The sequence below is a fragment of the Ochotona princeps genome, chromosome 8 (assembly GCF_030435755.1).
Source record: "Ochotona princeps isolate mOchPri1 chromosome 8, mOchPri1.hap1, whole genome shotgun sequence".
Taxonomy (NCBI): Eukaryota; Metazoa; Chordata; class Mammalia; order Lagomorpha; family Ochotonidae; genus Ochotona; species Ochotona princeps.
Window position 1 is genome coordinate 7,921,298 of NC_080839.1, and position 13,770 is coordinate 7,935,067.

The 13,770-nt window shown below is 44.5% G+C and overlaps 1 protein-coding gene across 24 annotated transcripts in view; it reads right to left on the bottom strand.

The window, feature by feature from the left end:
• MAP4K4 (mitogen-activated protein kinase kinase kinase kinase 4) overlaps positions 1–13,770 on the bottom strand; it is a 155,594-nt gene that overhangs the window by 20,705 nt on the left and 121,119 nt on the right. For 5 of the 24 annotated variants that reach the window (XM_058667481.1, XM_058667502.1, XM_058667482.1 and 2 more), the window contains 6 exons: positions 9,332–9,493; positions 6,885–6,971; positions 6,127–6,357; positions 5,271–5,432; positions 2,627–2,860; positions 1,668–1,774 (listed from right to left, as the gene is read on the bottom strand). In XM_058667481.1, coding sequence (XP_058523464.1) covers positions 1,668–1,774; positions 2,627–2,860; positions 5,271–5,432; positions 6,127–6,357; positions 6,885–6,971; positions 9,332–9,493 — 983 coding nt within the window. The remainder of the gene's footprint in view (positions 1–1,667; positions 1,775–2,626; positions 2,861–5,270; positions 5,433–6,126; positions 6,358–6,884; positions 6,972–9,331; positions 9,494–13,770) is intronic. The other 19 variants (XM_058667490.1, XM_058667504.1, XM_058667485.1 and 16 more) reach the window with 6 other exon arrangements.

The following is a 13,770-nucleotide window of genomic DNA, read 5'->3' on the forward strand; positions in this document are numbered from 1 at the left end:
TACCAAAAAAGAAACCAAAATAGATCATTACATGCAAAATTCTCTTCTGTTCCTAGGCTGAGGTCACTTATCCACTACTGCTCTCACACACGGACACAGACACTCCTTGGAGCTGTGCTGGCAACATTACAGAATATGAGAGCTGGGAAAGATTTCTGCCAAGAATGGGCTCACAGCATGCTTTCTGGGGAAGAATGGATGACGGACTCACTCACAGGTGACCACACCATCCAACCTGGTCAGTAAGACGAAGGGCCCTTTGCAGCATGTGTACCACCATCTGCATGACCTAGGCTCCGTGTGCAGAAAACTATCTTTAAAAGCTCAATGGTGGCACTTCTACTTCTCTATTGGACTGCAACTCCCACTGGTGAGCAGGAGAACCAGGACTAGGGGCAGGCCTGGCTGGACAGGTAGTGGCACCTGCTGGCATGAATGTCGGCTGGAGGGTGGATTCCGTCGGGAACAGTTAGGCTTCAATGCCCAATGATGCATACGAGATCTCAAGGGATGTGGGGCAGATGGCACAGGGACCAGGGCTAGGGGGCCAGGCCAGGGGAGATTACTAGGGGTTGCTTTGACTGGGCTGCAGCTCCCCCTGGTGTACATGAGGGCCAAGCAAGTCGTGGACAGGGCTGGGTTTGGCTGCAGCACCCATTGGTTTGCAGAGCAGGGAGAGCAGAAAAAACCTATCAACTACCCCAGGGAAGCTTGATAGCAAATTTCTGCATGAATGGAGACTCTGAGGGGAACTATGTCAGCCAATGGACCTTGGAAAAGCTACCTCGTCTTTGGAGTGGCGATATCAACGGCATCTCAAAACTACTGAAACCACATGAGCAGAACCCTCAGAAAATGCTCCACAATGGGGACCCTGGGATGACATGGGGTGGCTGTTTCACATCCCCAGGTGCTGAGGAGGTTGAGAGGCTGCCGTGGTTTCTCCCTGTGCATCTTCCCTCCCTCAGACACAGGAAGAAAAGGAAAAATGTGTAAAAAAAAAAAAGTTCAATGATTATCAAATCATGAAATATGTAATAGGGTTATTTTTTTTCAGAATCTCACCCGTAGTAGAAGTTTCTATAATGATGAAAATGTTCTGAAGTGTCCAATCAATGTCAAAGCTATAGCTACATGTGGCTACAGAACACTACAAACGTGGTGGATGTAGCATAAAGAAATGAACTTTTAATTTTATTCCGTTTTTATCAACCTAAGAAGCCTCAGGTGGCTAACAGCTACCTCCCTTGATTTCTCCCTGCTCTCAGCTACAGAACCTAAAATGATACTACCTAATGAACCAGGCCCATACGGTCGGAAACCATCAGCAGTCCTGAGGGACACATTTCTAGTACTTTACCATTCCAGAGCCCCTATGACATTCTTCCAGTAAAAAGCATGCTCAAATTACAACTTTTCTGCTGTTCTCAACACTTATTCTTACAGAGATAGGAAGCCTTCAATTTGAAGCTGCCACAATACACATCTGATGTCAAAACTATTTACAACAGATTAATTTTGTGGTGTTCAGGTTGGGGATTTTATGGCAGTTTTTCATTGATATCTGATGTATCTCTTCACTGCAGAACCGTCAGTCTGGAAGCGCTTTTGTGAAACCACAATGCTGGAGACGGCAAGTGTGTTCCTCACCCACACTCTCTGCTCACCTTGTGGAGTTTCTCTGTCCTGCTTGGCTGTTTTGCTGTCCACTTCCCTGCAGCGGGGAGTCCCGACGGGACAGAACAGGTGAGCGAGATGTTGTTCTCACAGGAACCTTTTGGTAGAAAGTACAGTGATTAAATTACTGGAAACAAGAGGGGAGAAAAGATCCCTCTAGCAAAACATGTATTTACAGCAATGCTCTTTATGCAGACTGGACTTCTGACCACCAACCCACCTCCCCCAGCCCTGCCCCTGGACCTCCACTGATAATACTAGGGAGAAAAAGGCATCCAAGGAGGCTCTCCACGCCCTGCGACACTGACAGCATGCCTGCACTGAGGCTGGGCGGCAGGAGAGACACAAAGGATTTTTGCTGAGATAATGTAAGAATCAAGAAAATAAGCTCAAAGAAGCCAAACAATGATCTACAAATACATCAGCAGGAAGCAAAGACTGGCAGGAAGCAAGAAAATATTCAGAGGAAGCAAATTCCAAGTGGAGAAAAAAATAAGCTAAAATGTGCCCTTTTAAAAAAATCTGTCCGTTAACTTATTATGAAAACCAAAAAACTTCATTTGAAAAGAATCATTTTCTTAAAGATTTTTAACGTTTACTTTTATCCTTGAAAGAACTTTTTGAAACTGATATTTTGAAAAACATACAGCATCTGTTACAGACTTCAATTAAAATCACTAAAATGAATCACAGTCCTTTTTGTTCTAGAAACATTTTCTTCATAGACATACTCTCAAATCATTCTGCTACCTTCTGCTTAGGTATAGCATTAACAACAGTCATAAATAGCTAACTGGCAAAACACTGCCCGACTGTGGCACCTTCTCCCCACTGAAAAAAAAGTTCCTTTGAAATTTCATTGCCCCTTTCACTCCGGTGCAGTCACCATACCCGTAATTAAAATAACAGACAGGCACAAGCAGCACCCATCTGTCTCTCTGCTCCTTACCCTTGGAGGCACCTCGTCACTGTCTGATCTAGGCCAAGCCTTTGGGCTGGGGTCAGGGACCTCCGCCTTAGAGTCAGAGCTCTGACTGAGCCCCTCACTGCGGGAAGGTGGACATGGGTCCTGAGAACGAAGATGATGGTGTGCAAATTTGGGAGGAGAAGGGTCACTGAAGGAATGGGATCGCGAGACAGGGGAAACATTGTTCTTGAGAGATGCCAGGTGGGACCACTGTACCTTACAAGAAAACAAAACACAACACATTCAATGCGTTCTGCATTAACACTGGCTTTCTGGTCAATACCAAACCCAAACTGGGACCTGGTAAGGCGAGGGGGGTGCTGGGGCAGCACAGCACTGGGTAAAGCAATCAGTAAAACAGTTACATTCTCGGTAAAGGAGTGATCAGAGTACGCAGTATAAAGAAAGAACAAATGTACATTTACACAGAAAATTTCCAAAACCTAGACAAACATTACAAATAGCAGTAAGTGTGAAGAGTTTTTACAGAGAGCTGTACAGACTTGCTGCAAAGGGGGATGGTGTGCTGCACACACAGCACATGGCAGCAGAGAAGTGGGGGGGGGGGGGGGAGAGAAGCTGAGGTCGTCCCAAGACCAAGGTCATGGCCCAGAGGCAGGTGCCCCTAGCCACCCCTGCTCCACTGGCAGGACAGAACAGCACAAGTGACTGACTGTAACAGTACAATCCAGAAACAGCCAATTTGTTAAATACAATGATTTTTCTTATTTCTGCCAATTCTTACAAAAGCCACAACCAGATAACTCTATACACCGTCATACCTGTTACGAAAAATAAAATGTAATTTCTACAAAAGTACTCTGTCCAACAGATTTTTCAAGTTCACGGCTATCGGGCTATTCGATAATTCAAGTAATAAGACAGTTTTTTTAATTTCTCAACTGAGTTTATCTGGTTACTTTTAAATTGAGAAATAATCCCTGCAATAGTCTTCATTAGTCCATTTTATTAATATTTTACTATTTTAAAATAGTTCAATTGTAATTTATCTAATTCTAGCTACATTACATCAACCCATGCAGCAAAAACTGAAAATTCAAAATCACAAATTTATCCCATCTTCACTTACTAAAGACGCAGTGTTAATTCTAGGGATATGATTCTTGATTTACAGTTTAGATTTACTGTCCTTGTATAATTATATACTTATGTTTAATGTATTTAGGTAGACAGTATTACCTTCAATTAGAATGACTTTTTCTCTTTGTTTTTAAAAGATTTACATGCAGTCTTTCCAAAAGACTGTTTCAACCAAAAGCAGCTTCTGGTTTTTCCAGGTCCCACATTAATTAAAGATAAATATAAAAATCAGTCCACAAGGAACTGCTGGACTTTATTCACTGCTCGCAGCCAAACAAAAATGTTTCCGGTTGTGCTAAGTTTAACCTTCAGAACAGAAGTTTCTGTCCTTGCTTTTCACACACAGCTTCTCAGAGACAGTAGCCGCTAGAGAGCAAGCAATGTCGAGCTACGCCACTGCTCTTCAGTATCTCCCCCTTCCCCACGTTTCTTCCTGCTTTCCTTTCCTCACTCTTCCCCTCCCGAGCGGCCCGGCTGTAGGGGAAACAGGTGCCCGGGGACCCAGAAGCCCCATCCTGTGGCGGCCCACATATCCCCTCAGCTCCAGTTCTACTTCTTTGTTTCTTTCTTTTTTAAAGAAAACTCTTTTAACCAGAGTTCCACTGTCAAACACATTATCTGTTCTAAGTATATTCAATTTTTCATTTGAACTTGCTTCTTGAAACTCCTTCTGGCACAGGAACATGAGGTTTCCCCCTACACATGTGAACATTAGCGCGAAATAAACTCAACCTTCTGGATTATACATAGCAGCCAAAGCAGAAAATGTCTAATGTTGGTTATTTTTAGGAAGAGGACAGGAGTCTAGGTTAAGGTTTTCTAAGATCGCTGACTCAGGCCCCTTGGTATCTGCTCTTCCTTCCAGACAATGCAGTGGGATCTCTTGTAATCACTAAGCACACAGCCAGACACTAGAAAGGCAGACTGCTACTGCAGCCCCAAAGACAGGTCATGACCTTTGCCCTGACCCATACTTCAGGGAAATGCACACTTAAAGCAAGGCATTTAAATGGGTTGTTTCTTCTTGTTTTTAATATTTGAAAATTCAATTAAAATTGTTTCTCAGAAAAATATGCACAGGGAAAATCCAATGTTTCTATGCCACCACGGCTTATCGGCTTATTGTGGCATCACTGGCTCCCTGAGGTCACTCACAGAACTGAAGACAAGCCAGGAGGCACAAGGTAGTACGTTTACGTTTAAAATGCATGGGTAAAAATGTTTCTCCGTCTATGTGCTTATACTATGCTCTGCAAGCACTAATACTACAAAAGTTTAGGAAACAAACGTGGTAGAGAAGGCAAAAAGCTAGAAGAAATTATTGATCCATGACATTGTTAATGATTTTTTAAAAATGTTTCCACTATCAGAGCGACTTTGTGTCCTCCTCAATCTACAGCCACCCCTGCTAAGCTGTTCTGCTTTTAAACGTAAAGATTAGCTACCCTGTGGCTGTTGTGAGCAGGCCCACGGCTGGCTGGGCCACCACATGGTCTCCCCGTGCGGCACGGCTCGCTGTTGCTACCTGTGGCTCCGTGGGTCTCTGCAGGGCGGGATGCACAGACTCGGAGTTGCCATTGGAAAAAGACTCTGAGCGGGAAGGCACTGGTGGCTCCAACACTCTGCCTGTCTGCTTAGACTGGGCTTCAGGGGAGCTGTGGTTAGTTTTCCTAAATCTATCTTCCACCTGCATCAGAGAATTAGAAGACATGACTCGAGGTTAGTAGGGGAAAAGCAGAGTTGCCAAAGGAATCCAAGATAAGCTTTCTGTTTTCTTCCACTACAAGAAAAGAGAGGAGAGGTGGGCACACAGATAAAGCAGGCTAGGATTTGATTTAGGACACAGAAAATACTTAGAATGATAAAAGCCGAGTGAGGCAGTTGGTAAGATCTCCTTGGCCAGAACTCTATATATATGACAACAAAGGAGAGGAAAAAATCAGTCTGTCACAATCAACAGATAATAACGACTATCATGAGGAGTTCAAAACACATCCCATTCTATCGATCGGATTGGAACCAGTCTTCCTGCAACCGGAGGATGCCACCTAGAGGCCAGCATCCAGCAGCTCTGTGGAGTCAGAGAATCCTACTAGCTTTTGGAACTATCCTTCTACACCACCATCCTGAGATGTTAGCGGAGGCACTGCGGGCTCCTGTGCAGGAGGCACACGCCACACAGACAAGAGAGCTTGGACAAGTGCCTCCACTTCTCTGAGCCTCGATTTCTTGGCTAGAGAACAGAGAAGTGGAGTCAGTAGCAGCTGACCTCTCTGGCCACCCCAGCATTTATTTCACACACTTCTGAAGAGTTAATAGACCGCTCTCCAGACAGTGATCGTCCTGGCACACAGCCCTGGGCAGCGAAGGGGAGAAGGTACCTCTCGCGCTCGGTCAGCAGGTTCGTAGTGGGGCTTGGGCTCAGGAGCATGGTACACGGGCTTGCTCCTTTCCTGCTGCGGGGGTGGTGGCTGCTGCTGCTGCTGCGGGAGCTGCGGGTGCGGCCTCCTGTGGTCGTGCTGTAGAGACAGGAGATAGGCTTGTTCTTGTTGCAACTGCCTCTGGAGCCTCTCTGCCTGCCGGTGCTCCTCCATCTCCCGCCATCGGCACTCCTTGGAGAGGGAGAGGAGAACACTAAATCTACGGGACACTGTAGAGCTCACCTCTTCTCTGCATTGGTTTCCAAATCCAACCCCCACCACCACCCCTTGTTTCACGGCAAAGCAAAGGGGCTGGTATTTTAAACGGTATGTTACCTGTGGAAAAAATCTGACAGCTGTTGCTACCATAATGTAACTGCACAGAGTTGAGACAGAATTCAATGAAATGTCAGTTTCAGTGGTAAATGTCTTAGATAAAAATCCCAAGGTCTGTGCTGTGAACCTAAAATCCTCAGAACCCTTGTTTTTTTCTTTTTTAACTCAATGCTAGGTTCTGTCAGAAACTTGTCTACCAAACAAGAACGCTTAACTCATTAACAACAAGTATATAAATGAAAGTATCAAGCAATGTAATCAGAGTATGTCTGCTGGTGGCTCACAGCAAAACCAGAATGGCTTGGTCATCACCTCACTCGCTGACTCAGGGGACGGACAGGTGGGCCCTACCACTACAGGACAGGACAGAGGCGGGGAGTTACCAGTAACATGGCCTGCTCCTGGAGCAGCTGCTGCTGAAGGATTTCCAAGTGCCGCTGCTCCTCTTCTAGCTGTCGCCTGATATACTCCTGTCACACAGAAATTACCCAGCAATCAAGTTATCCAAAAGGAAAGCATCAGAACCACAAGACCAGAGCACCAAGAAGCACTGGCTCCCATCTGTGGTGACAATTCTCAAAAACAACCTCTTGTCAAGGATTTTTCAAAGTATTTCAAATTGGTCAGTAAGAGCCAAGGAGTCAGAAATGAGGATATGTACTCGAGTGATAAACATAAAGCTATGTGAAAGCAGGCCTGTTGAAACACAGCTGACTCACACAAACATACAACTTCAGAGGACGACACCACTGGATTGATTAGTGTCTGCTTATGAACAACAGCACAGGTCACCACCTTTCTGAAACCTAACACCAACACTTATTAAACATTAGAATAAAACAAACATGATCTGTGCTATTGTGGGTGATCCACAAGGTACCCAGCACTGCCTCCAGAAGGCGGTAGACTCAGCGCTCTCCCAGGCAAAGACACAATCTTGGGCTCTTCAGGGGCCTCAGGTGGGTGGGGGATTCTATTCCCTTCAGGGAGAAGAGTACCACCAACCTACACACTGAGTAAGAGCAAATAAACACGCCCAAAATGTGCTGTTGGTAAAGGGGACTGGAGGCATGTGCACGTTACAACGGACAGAGGCCCTCGCCTTCCATTCCCCCGGCTCCGTGACCCCAGTGCTAGCCGACTCCAAGCCTTCCATTTCCTTAGGCCTCGTTTCTGAGACATGAAAAACAAAGAGCTCTTCCAAATCGCATGGGAGATTACATGAGAAGTACCTATGAAATAATTTTGAAAAGCAAGAAACATTTTGGTCATAAGTGTCCTTCCCTTTTTCAACAAGAGGGGAAAAGCTAGCTACCTGCTTCATAAAGGACAGAGGAGGGCAGACAAACTGTGTGCTGAAATTCAGATTGATTTTTACAGCGTCTACTGCTGACCATAACTTGGGGTTGACAAGATCAATCAATCTCTGACTCCATCAAATAATATAAAGGAAAAAGCAAAACAGAACAAGAAGGAAAGAAAAAGATAGAAAGGAAGGAAGGGAGAGAGGGAGGGAGGCAGAGAGGGAGGGAGGGAAGCAAGAGGAAGAAGGGAAGAAAAGGAAAGGAAAAGGAAAAAAAATTTTACCAAGTAACTGAGTCCTCTCTCCGAAAAAGCCAATCTTGTGAAAGTTTACTCATAAGCACAATGGCCCAGATACCTGGGTCCCAAGCAGGCTCCCAGTCCCACTCACCTAAGCCAGTCCCTCCCCATCCCAACAACCATACTACCCCAGAAATGTGAGGGGCCCACACAACTACAGCTGCGAAGAGCCTGACTCCCAGATAATTTTTTCTTTAAACAAAACATAATTAAATCTTAACTCGATAAACAAATTACACTGATTTGTTTTCTGCCTTCAATCCACAGGGACAGCCAGAAACATCACATCCTATCCAAACCCCCAAAGTCCTGACATACAGCCCACGGACAAAGGAACGCCACACTCATGCACAGGAACACACGCTTAATGTCACTCACCGTAACAAAGAAGGCAGTCAAACTGATCAGAGAATTTCTTTCTAAGTCAAAGGAACAGAATGCTTGCTACTCACCAGATCTAAAATGACTGCCACACCAACATACCCTTTCTTACAATTAAGTTGTGAGAATTATTTTTATGTAATTTAAATCTTAAAATCTTGCAGTTTTACCTCTTCTATGCAGCCCTCAGGTAAACACAAAATTAGAATGTTAAGTATACATGCACACACAGTTAGTTGGTCAGTATGTCAGAAGGTGACAGAGGACCACCCCTGCCGCTCCTAGGCACTCGGGCTAAATACAGCAGGCACAGGTCTCTGCAGACCCAAGGCACAGGATCAGTATCAAGGACAGCAGCTGAGTCACACCTGGAATCTAACACCAAGGCTCCTAAGCATTTTAGACATAAATTCAAATACTCAAACTGGTGATCAAATCATGTTTTCCTTCATTTAAAGCTAGTAACACATGAAAGACTGGGTAAACTTTCTCTGATATTTTAAAACGCCATAAATATCACGGAAACCTGAGCTGCTTTTAGGCTGGATGATAAATTATACACAGATAGGTACTAGGATACTCACTGAAGCATTGGATTATATTAAACACTTGTCCTTAGAAATTACAATGTTTTCATATTTCAATCAAAGGGAAGTTACTCATCCTTCAGCTACCTGAAATTCATAGCAATTACATGGAGCCTAACAAGATATATACAGAATTCACTATCTGGGCATTGCTACGCTGGTTTCAAGAGCCTTCAAAACAAGACTGAGTTTATTCACGTGCTTCCCAGGCCCAGTCACAAATTTAATGATTACATTTGCAATATCCTTTGTGAACTAACCTGTTCTCTTTCAACTCTCCTCTTCTCTTCCTCTGCTCGTCTCCTCTCTTCCTCCTCTTTGCGTCTTCTCTCCAGTTCCTCCAGACGCCTCTTTTCCTCTTGTTCTCTCCTGCGTTGCTCACGTTCTTGCTGCCTTCTAGCTTCTCGCTCTCGCCTTTGTTGCTATATAAGTAAAAGCGGACAGTTGCCAGTCATTCTTTAGGGCTCCTGCTTGGTTTGCTGACTGATTATATGTGGGTGGAAATGAGAAAACATTCAGGGGCCCCATTTCTATCTATCAATTACCTCCACACTGGCACCTAACCGCATCAAAAACCTTCCTCACAAATGTCGAGCAAGATGCTGTGTTTGTCACTTCTAGGCGTTGGTTTCATTTTGGTTATTCCCCACTACCCACACTGCACCACCACACCTGGGGAACAGTGAACTCTACTCTTGTGTCATTAACAGCTATTTATCTTCAGGTCAGAAAAGGAAGACTAAAAAAATAATACAGTAGGGGCCCGGCGGCGTAGCCTAGCGGCTAAAGTCCTCTCCTTGAATGCGCCGAGATCCCATATGGGTGTCGGTTCTAATCCCGGCGGCTCCACTTCCCATCCAGCTCCCTGCCTTCTTGTGGCCTGGGAAAGCAGTCGAGGACGGCCCAATGCATTGGGACACTGCACCCACGTGGGAGACCTGGAAGAGGTTCCTGGCTCCTGGCTTCAGATCGGCGCAGCACCGGCCGTTGCAGCTCACTTGGGAAGTGAATCATCGGACGGAAGATCTTCCTCTCTGTCTCTCCTCCTCTCTGTATATCTGACTTTGTAATAAAATAAATAAATCTTTAAAAAATAATAATACAGTAGTAGAAATAGAGCAATAAAAAGGGGAGACAAAGATGAAAAACAAGGGAAGTGCACATCAGGAAAAATGGGACTGACATCAATGAGAATAACACTATTACCACGAATATAAAAATTTAAAAGGTATTTCATCTCTAGGTGAGAAATGGGTTCCGCAGAGCTTGATGACTTGACCACTGCCACACAGGCAGCACAGCCCCAGGTGGACGAAGCCCCTTCCTCTAAAGCCCATTTTCTCCATCAAACATTACCCTGTATCACATCGCACGTGTTAAAATGCATGACTGAATCGTTCTGCCCATCTTTCCAAATCCAGACTGTTCTGTGTAATTCTGTTAACACTGAACACTGCACTGTTTAGCCTCAAAAGCTTCGCTAAGCATAAAATGAAGCAATTCTTCTTGAGGATATGGACAATAGATTGCAGATCAGTGTTGTTTAACAGAACTCTCTGGGATGAGCAAAATGGTCTCTGTACTGCTTAATATTTTAGTCACTAGTCACACGCTGCTACTGAGCACCTGAAATACAGCTGTATGAGTGAGGAACTGAGTTTCTAATCCTATTTCACTAAAGTTATTTTAAAATAAAATGGCCACATGCTGCAGTTGGAAAGCAAGCAAAGCCTCTGCAACACCAGAATCCCACATGGCAGTCAATTCATGCCCTTACTGCTGCACCTGCAGTCCAGCTCCCTGCTAACACAGCTGGGAAGCCAGTGGAGGATGCTCCACATCTAATATCTTTGCACATTGCTTTTAATTCTTAGGAAAAAGAATTAGACCCTGGAACACTCAAAACCAACTCTACGGAGAGATGTTTTGTTTGGCAGTTAAGCTACTTGCAATGCCACACCCTATACTGGAAGGCCTGCGCTCCAGTTGTGGCTCTGCTTTTGACATCAGCTTTTTGTCAATGTGCATGCTAAGCAGGCAGAAAGTCGTTGGTTCAGGTGCTTGGGTTGCTGCTATAGAACTGGGAGACCTTGACTGGATTCCAAGTTCTGGAGTTCAGCCTGCCCAGTCTCAAGTGTTGCAGGCATTATATGAGGAATGGCCCAGTAGACTAAAAATTCCTCTCCTGTGTCTCTGCCTTTCAAATAAGGACAAAGAAAATGAGTAACAGGGAGGGGGGAAGAGCAAATCTAGGGAGAATAAATAAGAGACTCCCTTGTGCCAGAGTCCAAGAGTGAGGGACACCTGCCTGGTATGGATCCCTTCTAGCCGGGACCCAGTCTGCACTGCCCTCTCCCTGAACCGGCAAAAAGCAGGTGGTTTCTGAACATGGAGGCCACATCCACAAGTATCCAAAACCAACATTTCTTTTCAAAGGAATTACAGAAAATAAACAAAATTATTGTGTCCCAAGACCTTCTGAACAACCTAACATAGGGATCTGATGTCTGGAATTTGACAATCACTTCCAATGAATATTCCTGAGGTTTCTCACTCAAAGCAAACTGAGCTAAGACCTTCTGTTTTACATTTTTAAATTTTCCTACAATGGAGTAAAAAGTATAGACAAGTTTTCACAAGCATAGAATGCAGTAACAATTGTATACAGCTAAGAACACATTTTTTCTAACTCTGATAATAAGACTCATTTTAATTGGCCAATTGAGAAAAATAAAGGTTATTTGTTCTAGGTGCAACTTATTTAAACCTATTAGCTGCTCTTGTTCAGTTTTCTAAGTAGGCTCTTGGGATGTTCTGAACTTTTCTGTGAGTAAAACACAAAGCAATGACACAGATGTATTATAAATTTGAAATGCAAAGAGTAGCTCCTCATTCCCAGTTTTCAAGCTTAAAACACATGAGCACTTCCCTTGAAAATGCAGAGCATAAAGGCTGCTTCCTGTCACCCCAGCTATGCTACTAAGGACAGAGCTGGAAGGTCTAATGAAGAGCCCTCGGCAAAGCCATTCAGCACTGATGGAGAATCAGTTGGATTAACCATTGGTAGGATCCTAAAGAAGAAACAAGCACCCAGGTGGGATAATTTAAAAAGGGCGGAAAAAAATCTCAATCACAGCAAAGGACGGCAAGGAGCCAGTCACTGCAACAGGGGCACACTTTCCTCCAACCTCAGTCATACGGAAGAAGAAACGTGCACCCTTAAAACATCCACTAACTTCACAAAATTCAGGTTCCAAGCCAACTTCATGAATGTGAACAGAAGAGAAAGTCTCATGGGTTTTAAAATAAACAAAATATTTTAACCAACAGTTACATAAAGTAGCTAAGACGCTAACAGCAGGTCTCTGGGAAGCATCAGCGTCCACCGTGGAGCCTTCTTTGTACTCTGTACTCCTCTCTGCGCTCTTCTGTACTCCTCTGGCACAGTGTCTTTCCCTGCGAGTCTCACTTCCCTGAATCATCCACACAAGAGGTGTGTGCCAGGTGGAATTTTAGCTAGAAACTCTCACTGCATGGACTGGTGCAATGCACATACCTTGCAGAGTCACAGCTGAAGTCTAACGTAGGAAGGAAAACAAAATGTTTCAGTGAACATTAGCGAACCAGCTCTCGTCCAAACAAGTGGGTTCTTCCCTGCCTTGCCACCACCACCCCAGTGATGCAGTGAGATGTGGAACTCAACAGAAGAAGATGCGAAGAGAAGATGTAAAATGACCCATGTTTCTCTAAATGAGTGGTCTCTAAATGAGACCATGATTTCACCGGACTACAAGCAAGGAAAAATACTAACACTCATTTTATACTCATCCTTTGACAACTGCTATTTTATACTTTATAAAGTATGAAACCAGTACAACCATTTATAAGTAGACATATCTCTGTCAGATGTATGTGGTTCTTTTTTTGCTGATTAGACCTATGATCAAAAACCTTCTGCAGGTACTGCTTTGCTCTAAACATCACCACATGCCCATGAATACATTTGAAAAATGCTAACACATACGCTTATTGCCATTTCTTTTTTATAGACATAGGTTACTGAAAGGTTTCACTGAAAAGAAACCCTGTCCCTTTCTCTGCTGATTCCTCACCTATTCCCTGGAAGGACTCATCTGGAAAAGGGCAGAACAAGGAAAACAAGAGAACAAAGTTACAGTCCTGGATGTTGACACACTGAAGTCTCCAAGGAATCGCTGTGACCCTGGCTGTCAAACAGGCAGTCCAGGTATAGTCAGCATCCAACCCAAACCAGCCTCACGCTTCAAATCTGTATTCCAGAGGGGGAAAAAACAAAAACATGCATGGGGCACACTGGCACAGGCACAATGGAAAAGCCGAGGTAAAAGATGAAAGCTTCAGGGTTGAACCAGAATCAGAGCTGATGTTCCACACACTAATGTTCTCACTCAGCACTGTCCCCTGCTGCTTTCCTCCCTCTCAAGGGCAAGGCAGAGCTCAGACCCACACACCTCCGTACACCTACTTCCTATCTCACCTCTTCTGCCTTCCACTCCAACCTGCCCGAGCTGCTCAGGAAATCACAGGACCTTGGCACACAATATTGGTCACTCAAAGTGCAAGTGCTCACTCCCTTACTACCTACTAATTACCTAAATGGTGAAAAGCAGACTCCATTTGCTTGTTTATTTCCAGCTGCACAAAGGATGACCATTTCCTC